The sequence below is a fragment of the Gymnodraco acuticeps genome, unplaced genomic scaffold, assembly GCF_902827175.1.
Source record: "Gymnodraco acuticeps unplaced genomic scaffold, fGymAcu1.1, whole genome shotgun sequence".
In the NCBI taxonomy this organism is placed as follows: domain Eukaryota; kingdom Metazoa; phylum Chordata; class Actinopteri; order Perciformes; family Bathydraconidae; genus Gymnodraco; species Gymnodraco acuticeps.
The window spans coordinates 815,918-833,402 of NW_022990010.1; the positions used below are offsets into that span (position 1 = coordinate 815,918).

Sequence of the window (17,485 nt, forward strand, 5' to 3'; positions counted from 1 at the left end):
GGATATAAAAGCCCGGTCCTCATGCCACTTCCCTGCCAGATAATTCCTTTGTGTTTCGACCCTCTGGTGTGTCTCGCTGCTCTCCTCGTCCCTATGACCTGTTGCTTGGATTTTCTGCCTCCTGTCCCTGACGTCTCCGTGCCAGCCAGCTTCCTGCCTCCACTACCATTTTTCTGTTCCTCTGCTTTAATAAAGCTTTTTGTTTTTGACCATCTCTCTCTAGTCTTTTGCTTTGGGGTCCAATATTCTCTAGGCCATAACAGAAAATCTGGCCAAAGCATGGACCCTGCAGAGACTGAGAGATTTAAGCAGGCTCTTTCCACACAGGGAGCTCGTGTGGGGCAGCACGAACAAGCTCTGCAAGGAATCATGGAATCCCTCCACAACCTTACTGCCGGTGTCACTCAGCTCAGCGGCCGCTTGGACCAGTCTTTCACCCAGCTCAATGCTCTGACGGCTTCAGCTCCTGCGCCACCGCCTCCAGCTCCTGATATTCCAGTCATTCATCCCGTGAACCATTCATCCCCACCCCTGTGAGGTATTCAGGTGATTCAGGGACATGCAATCAGTTTCTTCACCAGTGCTCTCTAGTTTTTGATCAGCAATCTTTAACTTACTCCTCTGACAGAACTACGATAGCTTTCGTTATGAGTTTGTTATCGGGTAAAGCGTCTGCATGGGCGGTCGCCATAGCCAAGGGTAATCCAGCTATCTATAACTCCTTTCCTGTGTTTGAAACCGAGATGCTTCGAGTTTTTGACCACCCGCTTCAGGGTAAGGAGGCCGATAGTCAGCTCCTTTCTTTATGCCAGGGTTCAGAGTCAGTCTCCACATACTCAATTGATTTCCGCATTCTCGCAGCAGAGAGCGGGTGGGGCGAGACGGCTCTACAGATTTTTTTTTTTGTGGATTAAACGAGGAGTTAAAGGACGAGCTAGCTGCTCGAGATGAGACTTCGTCCCTTGAGGAATTAATTTCTTTGGCCATTCGTTTAGATAATCGCCTCCGTGAGAGGCGTAGGGAGAGAACAGACAGGCAGAAATTCCCTCTCCCCTTTTCCCAACCCAAGTCACCACGTCCGCCTGGACAGTAACCAACGCCTGGAGCCTTTCCCCTACCGGGACCCACATCCAGTCTCCTCATCCCTAAGCCCAGAGGAGCCTATGTAGCTGGGGAGAATGAGGCTTTCACCTGCCGAACGTGAACGCCACTTCCTCCAGAGACTCTGCATATACTGTGGCCAGGCTGGCCACATTCGAGCCAACTGTTCCGCTCGGCCAAAAGAGCAGGCTCAGCAGCCGGGGGAGGGGCGCTGGTAGGGATGCATACCGGTATCCGGTATTACCGAAATACCGGTTACTGGTGGCTACGGTATACCGTATCGAAATCAGATCCGGTTTCGATACTTAAAAAAAAAGAAAAACATTTTTTTAATTAATTTTAAAAATGAGTCCGTGGCCCGTGATGGCGGGTGTTATAAATTAGATTGCATAATCGTTTTTCTTCATATTTTATGTATTTTTCATTGTTTGTTCAATACTAGAAAGGTAAAAGTCCCACAAATGAACTGTGATGGGATTTGTTTTCTCTCACCACTCACCAGTGAAGGTAAATGTTGATTTTAAAGATGAGATTTGTTTGTGCAATGCCGAGATCCCATGACCATTATTCTATTATGTATTTGTTCTCTAGTCGAATCTCAGGTTTAACATTAATTATAACGGTGCTATAATGGTCTGTTTGCATTGACAAGATGTGCTATTCACGCGGCACACCTGATGGCGGGGTGTTATAAAAGATATTCCATAATCGGTTTTCTTCATATTTTTTATGTATTTTTCATTGTTTGTTCAGTACTAAAAGGTCCAAGAAGTCCCACAATTGAATTTAATATTCATTTGACATGTTAACTATATCGTAAAGCGCTTCATGGGAGTAATTGTGGGATGATACATTTTCAAAGTATCACGATATGTATCGGTATCGTTCAGTGGTATCGGTATCGTAAAAAAGTCAACGATATGCATCCCTAGGCGCTGGTGAGCCATACTTCTGTCTCCCCTTCCCAAGCTAATCGCCTCCAGTTAAAGGGTACGGTTTCTAGTTCACAAGTTTCCCCTTTAAATGTTTGTTGGAAACTGCCAGCTCTCTAAATGCAGAGGTGTTCATCAGTGGCCCTCTACCGCCAGTCAGAAGAGGAGTGGAGAGATTCAGCAGATTGTTTGCACTGAACACCTGGCTTTCAACGGCCTGTACTGACCATTCTGTTCATTTTATTGACAATTTCAACTTTTTCTGGGATCGCAGACATCTTTTCAAGGCAAATGGAGTTTGCCTGAACAAGTCAGGAGTGAAATTGTTTATCTCTAACATATTCAACTGCCTGCGTCATCAATCTGTTCCCTCTGCCAAGGACAAGCGGCAAGAGGAATCAAAACACGAGAAAGACACAACACATCACGCAGAAAACCCTGAAGAATTATCACTGCACCCGCCTGAGGAATGTTCTGATTATGGGAGACATATGAGACACATGGAGGAGTCTCCACTGCCCCCCCCCCCTGTCAACGCCTTTGAGGATACTCCGTTCACCCTTTCACCCTCGCCCACCCTCCTGGAGATCGATGAACACACAAAGGAGATACAGAGGGTTGGCACCGATTCCTTCCTGGAGTTCAAATACCAAACGAAGGCGATACGCAGGGCTGGCACCATGTCCTTTACCCCCGCTCCTCAACGACGCCCACCAAAATCACCGCGGAGACGCGCACCATCTCCCCCGTCCTCATCACCGCGCCTACGTCAACCACCTCCCCCCCCTGGCAGCATGTCCTCTACCCCCGCACCATCTAGCCCGTCTCCATCACCGTGCCTACGTCGACCACCTCCCCTCCTTTCGAGGGGGCATCTGCAGTCTCCGAAGCCTGATAAGGATGTGTGTGTACAAAACACAACAAACTCTTACTGATATGTGATGGGTCCAGGCTCAAGGGCGTATGGCACTCTCAACTCTTTCCAGGACATGTCGGGGCCCTGCCTGCCAGTAGCTTTGCCGATATCTGTGTTGATAGGTAATAGATTAAGAGCGGTGAATCATAGAAACAGGAAGCGCTCAAACGTTCGTGTGAGTGTATCTAATTTAGCAGTGATTCCATGTCAGCCACAGCTTGTTACAAAAAACATGACTGATAGTGTGTTTAACAAACTTAAACTAGCTTTATTAAATGTCAGGTCTTTGGCAGGAAAAACATTTTTAATCAATGATTTTATCACTGAGCACAATCTCGATTTTATGTTTTTAACAGAAACTTGGATTGAACAAAATAACAGTGCAGCTGTTCTTATCGAATCAACCCCTCCCAACTTTAGTTTTATGAGTCAGGAAAGAATGCATAAGAAAGGGGGTGGAGTTGCTATTCTGTTCAATGATTCCCTTCAATGCAGGAAGACATCGTATGGAAACTTTGATTCTTTTGAATATGTGGCCCTTCGGCTGAAATGCTCCTCTCGAGCTCTGTTCCTAAATATCTATAGACCACCCAAATACTGTGCAAGCTTTTTTGATGACTTTACTGAACTGCTGTCTATAGTGTGTATTGACTTTGACCGTCTAGTCATTGTTGGTGATTTTAACATCCATGTTGACAACCCCCAGGACAGAGGGGCTAAAGAACTGTTTTGTGTTCTTGATAGCTATGGACTGACTCAGCATGTGACGGAGCCCACGCACAATAAGGGGCACACTCTGGACTTAATTATCTCAAAGGGTTTGAATATCTCTAAGGTTGTGGTGACTGATGTTGCACTCTCTGACCATTCCTGTGTTTTCTTTGAGAGCTCTATTTCTGTTCACAAAAATGTTCAAAAAGAGGTAACCACAAAGCGATATTTAACTGAAAATACTAGGGAAATGTTTACTCAGAATTTCTCTTCCACACTTGCCCCTGCCAACATCTCAGTAAATGAGCTAGTAGATCATTTTAATTCAAAAATTAAAAATGTTATAGATGCCATTGCTCCAACTAAGGTAAAGGAAGTGTCTGGCAAGAAAATATCTCCATGGAGAAAGGCCATGAGCGTGAAAACAGAAAAAAGAGAATGTCGAAAAGCTGAACGCAGGTGGCGAAAAACAAATCTCCAGGTTCACTTTGAAATCTATAAAGAGAGACTTGGCCTTTATAATTTGGAATTGAAAAACGCACGACAATCGTTCTTCTCTGACATCATTACCAAAAACAAAAACAACGCACATGCCTTGTTTGCTACCGTCGACAGACTAACTAACCCCCCAGTGTCAGTAGCCTCTGAATTTCTATCCACCAGGGCGTGCAATGATTTTGCCTCCTTTTTCACTGACAAAATTCAGAAAATCAGACAAGCAGTCAGTGCCTCTGCATCAGGAACAGCAAATGTGTTGTCCCGATCTCCACTTAACATCAATTCAGACATCATGACACAATTCCATCAGATTAATGATAAAAACCTAGAGGACATTATTCAACTTCTGAAATCCTCCTCCTGCTGCCTTGATATTATTCCAACAGGATTTTTCAAAGATGTTTTGCCTTGCATGGCCTCAGATCTACTTCATATAGTAAACAAATCTCTTCACTCAGGTATTTTTCCACAGGCCCTGAAAACTGCAGTCATTAAACCGCTCTTAAAAAGAATAATCTAGATGCTTCAGTAATGAACAATTACAGGCCCATATCAAACCTGCCATTTCTAGGTAAAATCATTGAAAAAGTTGTTTTTCAACAGTTGAGTAATTTCTTGCATTTAAATAACTGTTTTGATGTGTTCCAGTCAGGCTTTCGTCCAAACCACAGCACTGAGACTGCTCTTGTAAAGGTCTTTAATGACATCCACTTAAACACAGACAGTGGCAGAACTTCAGTGTTAGTATTATTAGATCTCAGTGCTGCGTTTGACACTGTTGACCACAGCATATTACTAGACCGACTGGAAAACTGGGTGGGACTTTCGGAAACAGTTCTAAATTGGTTTGAATCCTACTTAAAGGACAGAAACAACTTTGTTTCTATAGGTAAATACACATCTGAGTTGACAAATATGACATGTGGGGTTCCTCAAGGCTCCATCTTGGGGCCTCTTCTCTTTAACATCTACATGCTACCACTGGCTCAGATAATGAAGAACAACAAAATAAGTTACCATAGCTATGCAGATGACACACAAATTTACGTAACAATTTCACCAGGAGACTATGCTCCAATTCAAACACTGAGTAAGTGCATTGAACAAGTCAATGACTGGATGTGTCAGAACTTTCTCCAATTAAACAAAGATAAAACTGAGGTAATGGTTTTTGGAGCCAAGGCAGAACGTATACAAGTTAGCGCTGAGCTTCAGTGTGCAATGTTCAAAACAACAGATAAAGCCAGAAATCTAGGTGTAGTCATGGACTCTGACCTGAGTTTCAACAGTCACATTAAAACTGTTACTAAATCAGCCTACTATCACCTAAAGAACATATCTAGGATTAAAAGACTAATGTCACAGCAGGATTTGGAAAAACTTGTCCATGCTTTTATCTTCAGTAGACTCGACTACTGCAATGGTGTCTTCACAGGTCTCACTAAAAAATCTATTAGGAAGCTGCAGCTAATTCAGAACGCTGCTGCTCGAGTCCTCACTAACACTAAGAAAGTGGATCACATCACTCCAGTTCTGAAGTCTTTACACTGGCTTCCTGTGTGTCAAAGAATAGATTTCAAAATACTGCTGCTGGTTTATAAAGCACTGAATGGTTTAGGCCCAAAATACATTTCTGACCTCCTGCTAAATTATGAACAATCCAGATCTCTCAGGTCTTCAGGGACTGGTCAGCTTTCTGTCCCCAGAGTCAGAACTAAACATGGTAAAGCAGCGTTCAGTTATTATGCTCCAAATATCTGGAACAAACTCCCAGAAACCTGCAGGTCCGCTACAACTCTGACTACTTTTAAATCCAGGCTGAAGACTTTTCTTTTTGTCGCTGCTTTTAATTGAACTATTCATATCTTAGACTGCACTGTAACTTTTATCCATGTACTTTTTTCTTTTAATGTTTAATTGACAGCACTGTAACTTTTATCCATGTATTTTTTCTTTTAATGTTTATTTTATTAGCTTTTCTTTTTAATGACTGATTTTAAATGCCATTTTCTTAATCTCTTTCATTTTTTGTAAAGCACTTTGAATTGCCTTGTGTTGAAAAGTGCTATATAAATAAACTTGCCTTGCCTTGCCTTGCCTTACTCTCCAAGTCTTAGTTGATTCAGGGGCTGATGAAAATTGTATTGACTCTGATGTTGTTTTCCAGTCTAATCTCCCCTCAGAACCCCTTCCCGGGCCCAAGAAAAATGTTTCTCTTGATGGTAGGCTTCTAGCCCGTGTAACTCACCGTACTGCCCCAGTGTCACTGTTACACTCAGGTAATCATCACGAGACCATTTATGCCACTCTCACTGTTTACACTCTGCCATACCCACCACAGTTACTTCCAAACCTGTTCCCCCCCCCCCCCCCCCCCCCCCCCCCCCATACCTGTTGACCTCACGTCTCATCACTGACTCAGTTGCTTCTGGTCTCATTCGCCCTTCTTGCTCTCCATTGGGGGCGGGGTATTTTTTTGTTGACAAGAAGGATAAGACTCTACGCCCCTGTATTGATTTCAGGGGCTTGAATGACATCACGGTGAAGAATAAGTATCCTCTCCCGCTCATAGACTCAGCTTTTGGTTTCCTCCATCAAGTCGCCATCTTCTCAAAGTTGGACCTCCGAAATGCCTACCACCTAGTAAGGATAAAGGAGGGAGACGAGTGGAAGACTGCGTTTAAGACGCCCCTGGGACATTTTGAATATTTAGTTATGCCTTTTGGGTTAACTAACGCCCCTGATGTGTTTCAGGCACTCAGAACCGCCAACGGGTAAAATGTACCCGCTATTGATTTTCAAGGTAGGCTACAATGTTCTTTTATTTATCATACAGAACAGTGAGTTTTGATCGCACAGGGATGACATTTTTACCAATATAATCTGTGGACTCTCAGCTTTTCATAAGATATAGTTTGTGCAGATAGCATGAAGTATAAAATATCGCTAAGAGTGCATGCTGATTTAAACGCTTGGTGTTAGACTTGTGTTTTGTTTAGGTACAAATCCGCCACAGGTATGTCACCATTCATGGCTTCTGTTGGGTTCCAACTTCCAACCCCCTCTCTTCTTTTTTTTTTTAGAAAACTTTATTTTATATTATTTGGGCAGTACATGATATACAAAAGTTACATTAATAATACATATAACACACAATGAATAAATATATAAATAACATAAAGAGAGCACGTTTATATTCCAATGAGACTCAGTTCGGTCACAGACTCAAAATGCCCCATGGCTGAGTCTGGGATTTGTCCAGGGTTTTTCTTCTCCTTAGTTCAGTAAGTATTTGTTTCACAATGGTGCCACTGTTTATGATCGTCTGATTTAGTATCATTTTGCACCTTGTTTTCCAGATTTTCATACATGTGATACAAATTACCAGCTGAAAAAGTTCCCTGTGTTTATTGTCCATCCCCTCATCCAGAAGACAATACATGATGAGATATATTCTACATTGAACTCTAAACCGATGCCCCGTAGGAGCGACCACACCTCCTGGGCTCTGTAGCAGTCCATGAGGAGGTGCTTTAAAGTCTCGTCCTCCTCACAGTTAACCATCGGACATGTTTTAGTTTGAACATGGCAGCTCCATGAGACCACAGCTCTGACCGCAAGTCTGTTAACTGATATCAGCCACCTCACGTCTCTCATGCTCTCCGATAACTGTTTACTTTTTTACTAATTTCAAGACTTTATTACCTTCGTCAGGTGTTAGGTTTTTGTATGTTATAACACCTCCATATTTGAAATCGTTTATCATTTAAAAAATTACTCTATTCGGTAGTCCGATCCAATCAATCCCTAAATGTTGAACTTCAGTTGTGAAGTCACCATAAAGTAATTTGTAATATGGTCCATTTCTAGCTCTGCCTCTTCTTTTTTTCCATCTCATTTCTCCATCCTCAACCCAAGATGCTTTCCTATTGATTGCAGCCGAGATGTTTTTTACAAAGGTAATTTTTAGTTTAATGCCCAGGTCTATGGCTCCCAGACCTCCATATTCCCTACTTTTAAATAACTGCTAAGTATGAATGATTTTATTATGTTTATTCTTGATTTATAATTTGTATTTTTATTCTCCCAGTGTTTAACTTGTTCTTTGACTTCACTTAGTTTGTTCTCCCAATTGAGTTCAGCACAGTTGTCGCTACAAATAGTTATTCCAAGTATTTCAATTAATTTTTTCACTTGAATGTTTATGTCGCATTTGGCATCGTCGGTGCCGATCCAAACACCTTCAGTTTTGTTGTGGTTTAATTTAGCTCCTGATGCCAATTCATATAGGTTTAGGTGGTTTGTTAGAACATCCATTTCTTGTTGGTTTTTTATTTTAACAGTGACATCGTCTGCATAGGCGATGGCAGTTATTTTGGGCGCATGGCCAACTGGTGTTCCTGATATTAACCTGTCATTGTTTATTATTTTAATTAATGGACTTATGGCTAGCACGTACAGAGCTGCGCTTAGAGGGCACCCCTGCTTAACCCCTCTCTCAACATTAAATGCATTTGTCAACACACCGTTTACATTTACACAGACACAAGATTTAAAATACAGACACTTAATCATGTTTATGAAGGCTTCAGGAAATCCGTAGGCCTTCATCACCGACAATAAGTAATCTCTGGATAAATAGTCGAAGGCTTTTTTTTAATCAAGTCCAATAATAAAAAAAACGTTTTCTTCTTTTGGCTTATTTATGATTTCTCTTAAAATTGATAAGTTGTCCCACATAAGGCGACCATTTATAGCACATGTTTGCTCCTTATCTATTATTTTATCTAGTATATCTGTTAATCTATTCATTATTATTTTTGCTAGTATCTTATAATCAGTATTCATTGTAGTTAATTGTCTGTAATTATCTATATCAGTTTCATCGGTTTTTTTATATAGTAGAGTCAAGACACCTTCATAAAATGAGTCCCCCATACAACCACTGCTGAGACCTTCATTAAACATAGAGGTCAGTAAGTTTAAAACATCATCAGATAATAGTTGATAAAACTCAGTGGGCAGGCCATCAGGACCGGGGATCTTACCGACATTCAGCTCTTTCACCGCCTGGATAACCTCATCTTTTCTAATCTCACCGAGAAGGAAATCAAATTCTTGGATGTTGTACGGAGGGATTGTTCCCAACAGAGTTTTAACACAGTCCGTTTCAATGTCTATTTTTTTTTTTATATGCTTCAGAACATAAATCTCTTATCACTTCTCGTTTCTGTTTTTTATTATACACAATACAACCTTCTTGATTATTTTTTTTATACATTTGATGAATTTACTTTGAATTTGCTTTTGGTTGGTTTTAATGGCTTGAGCCAAGTTGCCTCTTTGATCTATTTCAGATGTTGTATGAATATTATATAATGATTCCTTTTTAATTTAGATATATTGTCTTCTACCGTTTTAGTTTTAACTTTAATCTGCTTTAAATGAATATATTGTTTGATTAATGATTCATATTTAATATGTTTTGCTTTATTTAATTCTCTACATTTAAATTTGAAAAAACGTTTAACCTAATTTTTAATGTTTAACATAATTTGATGTCAGAGTTTGTTAAACATCTCAATTGTATTATTTTTTGTATTTCCAGTTTTAGTTCCGTTGAGACACAAGTATTTTTTAGGCACTGTGTGTTCAGTTTCCAGAAGCCTCTAGTGGAAGGGGCTCCGGAGGATAATGACGTTTGGACCAAAAGATGATCCGAAAAGTTATTAAAGATTGTTTTATAGTTGGTTACAGAGAAGTGATTCAACACATAAATCCTGTCTATACGGGTTTTAGTTGTTTTGCATCGCTGCAGATTTCTTTCAACAGTTTTCCTTCCGCCCTCAGTTTAAAAACAGCTGTACTACAATTATCTATGTCTTCTGTTACTGTATTAAAATCACCATCTAATATAATTTTATAACCCACTGTTAATAGCTCTCTAAGTTTTCTGAATAATTGTAACTTATTTTTTGCCTCGGGCAGTATAAATATTAATAAGTCGATATTTTTCATTTTTATAAAAACAATCCACCATAAGCAGCCTTCCTGGGATTATGTCCCTTCTAATAATAGTGATGTATTTTTCTTTGAAGAAAATGCCAACTCCGTCAGCTCTATTCTCTCCGATGGATATAATACTTTTGCCTTTATGCCACCGTTTACACACATAATCTACATCACTGGTGGTATTCAGTCTAAATTCCTGCGTAAAGAGGAAGTCATAATTAGTGTCTAATAAATATTTAATTTTCCTCTCGAAAGTCCTTAGACTGAACACCACGTATATTCCAGGTAGCGACATTTAAGAAGATCATATTGGTTTATAAAATGAACCACTATTGCGGCTTTCACACCAGCGCTTTTCCCTTTCTAGCTCCGAGCGTGAGCTTTTCTGGTTCAGCTCCGGTTTCCCTTTTCTGCTCCCGCTCTGTTCACACCGCCCAGAGCCCGACTGGGTGCTGCCGCTGCTGCGTCATGACGACACCGTTTACATCGCTGATTTGCTCCCCAACGGCGTTACGGCGCTCACAACAACAACAACTGCGTCGGGTCGATGATCGTGTTGCTTTTAATCACACGAAGCCAGATTAAATTAAATAACGACTTCTCCAACCTTATGCTTTTCTCCAGTGTGAGTGCCGTGGTTCATTGTTTATTAATGTGTTTCTGCGGCATTTACCGACCGCTGCAGTGTTGGCTGCTCTTCCACGTAGGGTGACCAGGTCCCAACAAACCAAATGTGGGACAAGGAGTATGTGTGTGTGGGACAATGTGGGACACCCTCTCAACAGCACCACCACCCCCCCCCCCCGGGAAAAAAATCTCTATTTCTATACTGTTTCATTTGATTTATGCAACAGCATCCAATAACCAATGACAGAAAGTGAGGTTAAAATGCAGTAACAATTTAGTATCTTAATAAAGAAAAGTAAACTAAGGCTAACCAAGGCAGCAGGCATTATTCACTTCAAGTGTTTAGAAATGCATCTTCCTTATTCAACTAGTGTATTACCTGTAAAAGTTTGTTTGTAGCCTTTATTTAACCAGGTGAAAGCCCCTTGAGATCAAAAGATCTCTTTTTCAAGGGTGACCTGCAGGACATTAGTTACACATGTAACATAAAAACAACAGAACAACAATAAGGATGACAAACAACATAATGTACAGTTTACAAACTCTATTTACAGAGACAGGTACCATGAGTATCAAACAGCATGTCACCCAGCCGAGTTTTAAAATGATGCAGGGGAACCAAAGTGCTCAGTTTTAAACATGTTTGCAGACTGTTCCAATTTAGTGGAGCTGCACAACTAAAAGCTTTCTTCCCTAAGACAGTCCTAGCACTTGGCACATTTAATAAAACAACATCATGAGATCTCAGGCAATATGTACTTTCAATTTGTCGAGAGATCAGAGAGCAGATATAAAAAGGTAGTTTACCCAACATGGCTTTGTAAATGAACATGTACAATGACTGAGCCTCCGTACAGTTAGTGAAGGCAGACCTGCCTTGGCATACAGGGTACAGTGATGAGTAAGTGCTTTACAGTTAGTAACAAATCTCAGGGCACTGTGATAGGCGGCATCTAACTTTTCCAGGCAATGGGCAGGTGCATTCATATAGATCAAATCACCATAGTCCAGCACAGGTAAAAAGGTCACAGTGACTAGCCTTTTCCTGGCTTCAAAAGAGAAACAGGACTTGTTTCTAAAAAAGAAGCCTAGTCTAACCCTCAGCTTTTTAAGCAGGTTATTGACATGAAGTTTAAAAGTAAGACAATCATCAAGCCAGATACCTAGGTATTTATAACTGGTAACCACTTCAAGTACTTGTCCTTGCATAGTAACAATATCCAAAACAGGCTCTGGTGTCTTTTTAGCTTTTGAAAATAGCATTACCTTAGTTTTATCAACATTTAAAATAAGCTTAAGTTCAGCAAGCTGAGTCTGAATAATGTTAAAAACAGCCTGTAATTTAACACCAGCCTCCTTAATGGAGGGACCTGCACAGTACATCACGGTATCATCAGCATAAAAATGTAAAGTAGCTTCATCCACATTTTCACCTAAACTGTTGATATATATGGAGAATAAAAGTGGACCTAAAACAGAACCTTGAGGAACACCATTAGCAATGTTTAACCACTCAGAAGACAGCCCATCAAAGTGAACACATTGGGACCTTTCAGAGAGGTAGTTCACAAACCACCCCACTGCATGGCTGGATATGCCGATACTGAGTAGCCTCTGCTTTAAGATGCGATGATCGACGGTATCAAACGCTTTGGAAAGGTCAATAAATAGAGCTGCACAACTCTGCTTATTGTCTAAAATACTCGTAATGTCATTCACCACTTTCATTGTGGCAGTGATGGTGCTATGTTGTTTTCTGAAGCCTGACTGATGTTTAGACAGGATATCATTTTTACATAAAAACTCCTTTACCTGTTCACTCACTAGGCGTTCGAGCACCTTCGCCAGAACTGACAATTTAGAGATTGGCCTATAGTTATTTAAAATAGTTGCCTCCCCTCCTTTTAGCAAAGGCAAGACATAAGCTGACTTCCATACTTTTGGAATTGCATTTGTGCTGAGGGAGAGGTTAAAAAGAGTAGTAAGAGGAAGAGCAATAAAATCTGCAGCTATCTTTAAAAAGAAAGGTTCTACGTTGTCCGGGCCAGCCGGTTTCTTAGGATCTAGCTTAGATAAGGCTTCATGAACAACATTGACAGTAAAAGGAGTAAAACTGAAAGGGTTTTCCAGACCACATTATTCAGAGTCACGGATTGGGGTGTTCACAGAAGCAGAGTTAGAAACAGAATCAAACATAGAACCGCAGGACACAAAATGCTCATTAAAGCAATTTAACATAGTGGCCCTGTCCGATATAGTGCCAGATGCTGTGGTAAGGCACGGAGGTAGCTCATTACGGATCTCACCGGTGGATATCGATTTTATTGCTTTCCAAAATTTCCTAGGATTATTTAGGTTTTCTGTGGTAACTGACAAATAGTACTTCGACTTTTGACATTTGAAGTGAAGCTATTCCTTAGCTGCCTAAAACGCAGCCACTCTACCTCTGAGCCTGATTGCCTAGCCTTTGCCCAGGCCTTGTTTCTCTCATGAAGGAGACTAGACAGCTCAGCAGAAAACCAAGGATTGTCTCGTCCCTTTACTCTAAATGTACGCAGCGGTGCATGTCTATCAATGATCTCCATAAAACCAAGATAAAAATAAGACCATGCGGTTTCCACATCAGCACACAGATCGATTTTACCCCAATCAAAATCAAACAGATCATGCACAAAACCCTGCTCAACAAAATGTTTTTTGTCTCTCTTAATGATAATGCAAGGTTTAACCTTTTGGACCTTAGTGTCCCTAATTGTGGCTACAACACAGTGATCGCTCAGATCATTTGCAAATACTCCCACAGATGAATATTTATGGGGAACATTAGTTACAATTAGATCAATTAGGGAGGATTTATTAGGGGACTTAATATTTGGGCGAGTAGGACTGTCAACAATCTGAGTAACATTCAAAGAGATACAAAGGTTTTTAAAATCCTCTGACACTGCAGTTAACCAGTCCCAGTTAAAATCTCCAAGTAGCACTATTTCCTTGTAGTCTAGTTGTGATAAAAGATTTGCTAGTGAAGACAAGGAGTCTTTGACAGCTGAGGGGGGTCTGTAACAACTCACTACCATGACCTGTTGACCCTTTGCCACTTCTATATTTATGGCTAAAAATTCAAATTGCTTACTGATCGATTTGGAAACTAATGTGGTTACACTGAACGTATTCTTAACATAAATGGCAACGACACCACCTTTATTAGGCTGGTCGGTACGATACACATTAAAACCATTTAAGGCAATGTCAGAGGCCAAAATAGATTTGTTTAGCCATGTTTCTGATAAGACAATGACGTCAGCGTCAGTCGATTTTGCCCAGATACGGACAAAATCTAGTTTACCTAACAGACTGCGCACATTCAAGTGGATGAAACCCAACCCAGACCTAGCTTTAAAATCAGCAGGAGTAGCGATCTGACTACTACTACTGGGCGGACCAGGGTTAGGTTGTACATTTCCTGACAGTAATAATAACAAAAAAAACAGGCATCTTTTCCTCTTAAACGACACAAATACATTGTCATCTAATTTAGAAACACCGGAAAAGTCTGCGAGAGTGTGATTAGAGCTTAAGAAGCAGTCCTGAAGAACCATCATCGCAGGAAAATAAAAAAGACAAACATATTTTGTCGAGCAGATTGACTGTGACAAGGCAACCGGTAATTGTTTGAGCAACACATCCGAACCTTTGCAGGGGATGCCCACTGCGGGTGGAAGAACAGACCTGAATCCAGTAGTCTTCTCAGAATGACTAGAGATCTTCTCATAGTCCAAAACAGTTAACAGGCACAGCAGAATCCCGATATGGGCCATTTTCCTAGACCAGCACACAGTATCCGCGATGTTCCTGGAGCAAAATCAGCACAGCAGCAAAGGACAGGCGAAAACAGCAGCGTGGAAGCGCTCCGGTCCCTCCGTGGTATCCCCGGGGTGAAAGCAGGCCTCTGCAACAGCAGAACCAGGACAGGTGGAAAGCAGGCCCCAGCGGTGGTAAAATCCTCCTCCGTAGAGCAGCACACGCCCGGTGGAAGCAGGCCAAGCCCGAAGCGTGGATCCACTCCGTCTCTCCGCGACGACTCCGGGGTAAAAACCTCTCCAGTACAGCCGTATTCTACAGGTGGGAGCAGGCCTCCGTAGATTGCAGATCGCAGGCAGCAAACAGGTGGAGCCGCTCCGTCTCTTCGCGACGAGCAGGCCTCCGTAAATCGCAGATCGCATGCAGCAACAGGTGGAGCCGCTCCGTCTCTTCGCGACGTCTCCGGAGGAAAAACACCTCAGTACAGCCGCACTCGACAGGTGGGAGTAGGCTTCCACAGTTCGCAGACAACTAAAACTACTACTTGTATAAGCAGGGATGGCTAAACGTTTGTAAGCAGGAGAGCTAGATGCTGCTAGATGCTAACAGATGCCAGATGCTAACAGGTAAGTGCAAGCCTGTAGAAATTGCGACTGCCTCCAATGACAGCGTAGATGTGAGTGAAGGTGAAAGTAGGCACAACATAAATTAATAGATAAAATAAAACCATAAGTACAAATCAAAACTGGCCAGGAGGGAACAAAAACATAATAATACATAACATAAAATAATAGCTTTCAGTTTTGTCCATCACAGCAACAACAGGTGGGCCCCCCCGCAGTGTGTGGGCTATTTTGTCACCTAGAACAGTGATTCTCAAATGGGGGTATGCGGACCCCTAGGGGTACGTTGGGGTACTGCAGGGGGTACGTGAGATTTATAAAAAAAAAAAAAAAAAGTTAATTTAAAAAATACCATGCATGATTACAAACATAATATTAGTACAATAAGTTAAATAGAAAACACAATTTTATATAAAATATTCCTAGAACCACCTCATCTAAACATGTCAAATGTGTGTATTGTATAGTTTTGCATCATTTTGTTCATTGGTTTGTTAAACTTCAATTGAAAAACTCCTTGAAAAAATCTGTTTACATTTTTTTTCGTTATTATTTTTCATGCATAAAATGAAAATATCCTTAGTTTGTTGTAATGCATGCATGAAGGAGTAAATAAATCACACACTGAGGGAACATCACTATATTGGAATTATTTGTATAGGGTTTTTCGATCAAAAATGTTCGGGGTCGGTCAGGGTGTACTTGGCTGAGAAAATGTTTCAAAGGGGGTACATTACTGAAAAAAGTTTGAGAAGCACTGACCTAGAACCACTGGTGTCTTTAACTCTGTCAAACAACTCTCCACAGAGGCAGGGGCAAGCACATCTGTTATTATGGATGCTGCTTTTGTACGACCACATGACATTTTCTTTACTATCTCAGAGTCTGGAAAAATGGTCGGCGCTAGCTTGTTACCACAGTAACTATTGTAACACTGGTTATTTCTGCTGCTGTTACCTTGTCTGAGTGGCCATCATTTTTTGGTTTGAGTAGGAATGTCTCCATAGAGTGGGATGTCTCTTTTTGAGCGACACGTTTCTTGTGAGAATCGCATTCTCGGTGTCTTTTGACGTCGTATTCACCGCCATGTGAAATTGAAAAATTACTCTTGCAAAAAACTCCCTCTGAGAGTCGCCCTGCACTGGCTTCACCCACGGGTAAGTGTCTTCCCAGTCTTTGTTGTATGTGCATCTTCTTTTCTTCTTAGCTGTAGTTTCAGTTTCCTCCATTTTCCATAACCTGCTGCGTCGCCTGCCGGTACGTCCACACAGCAGCTTTTCAAAAATCTTGAAAAGCTTGGAGCTGGGCGTGTTTGAAAGCTTGGGGATTTTTTGAGAGGCTACACAATGGTGTGTGGATCCGAAGGGTCTTCGTCTCAGGGACCACGGATACTGGTTTTGAGAAAGAGAGATTTAACACAATTCTCGAAATGGAGCAACGTGAGTACAATGACATAATCCAATGGGACTTTCATGATTCATTTTTCAACCTCACCTTGAAGCAGATCCTCTTCCTGGAATGGATGGAACGAAACTCTCCAAACGCTCACTTCCTTCTGAATGGTGACGATGACGTCTTTGCCCACACAAACAACATGGTCGAGTATCTCCAAGGCCTAAAGGACAACGATGGAAGCAAACACCTCTTTGCTGGTCATCTGATCTATAACGTATAGGGCCCATAAGAGCATCTTCGAGCAAATACTATATCCCAGTGCAGGTGCAGGAGTCAAACTCATATCCCTCTTACTGTGGTGGTGGGGGCTTCCTCCTGTCTGGTTATACAGCTATGGTTATATACAAGATGTTTCGGTCTATTACCATTCTTCCCATTGACGATGTTTACATGGGGATGTGTCTGGCCAAAGCAGGACTAAGTCCTGCTTCTCATATGGGCTTTAGGACTCTTGGACTGCGCTTGCCTTCAGCAAGTAGAGTACAGAGCGTAGATCTATATGATCCTTGTTATTATAGAGACCTCTTACTGATACACAGATTCTTATCAGCTAGAATGTATTTCATGTGGCATAAACTATCTGATCTGAATTTAAAATGTGGACCTTGAGAATATGATTCCTTGACTTGTGTAAACATTATATTATACTGATTTGTGTGAGTGTCAGGTTAATCTAAAGTATCCACTTGTGTACGAAAGTATGACTTCTTATTATCATTGCTCTGCTCTTTTGAAGACACAGTCTAACCTATTTTAATGTATTCAATTATTCATATAAATACAGTTATATTAAAAAAGCTAATTTTACA

The 17,485-nt window shown here is 41.2% G+C and overlaps 1 protein-coding gene across 1 annotated transcript; it reads left to right on the forward strand.

The window, feature by feature from the left end:
* The first annotated feature begins 279 nt into the window (after positions 1–279).
* LOC117544235 (N-acetyllactosaminide beta-1,3-N-acetylglucosaminyltransferase 3-like) lies at positions 280–17,285 on the forward strand. The gene is given in 3 exon segments (XM_034213116.1): positions 280–533; positions 16,560–16,893; positions 16,896–17,285. Coding segments are annotated over 3 exon segments (978 nt in total).
* The last annotated feature ends 200 nt before the right edge of the window (positions 17,286–17,485 follow it).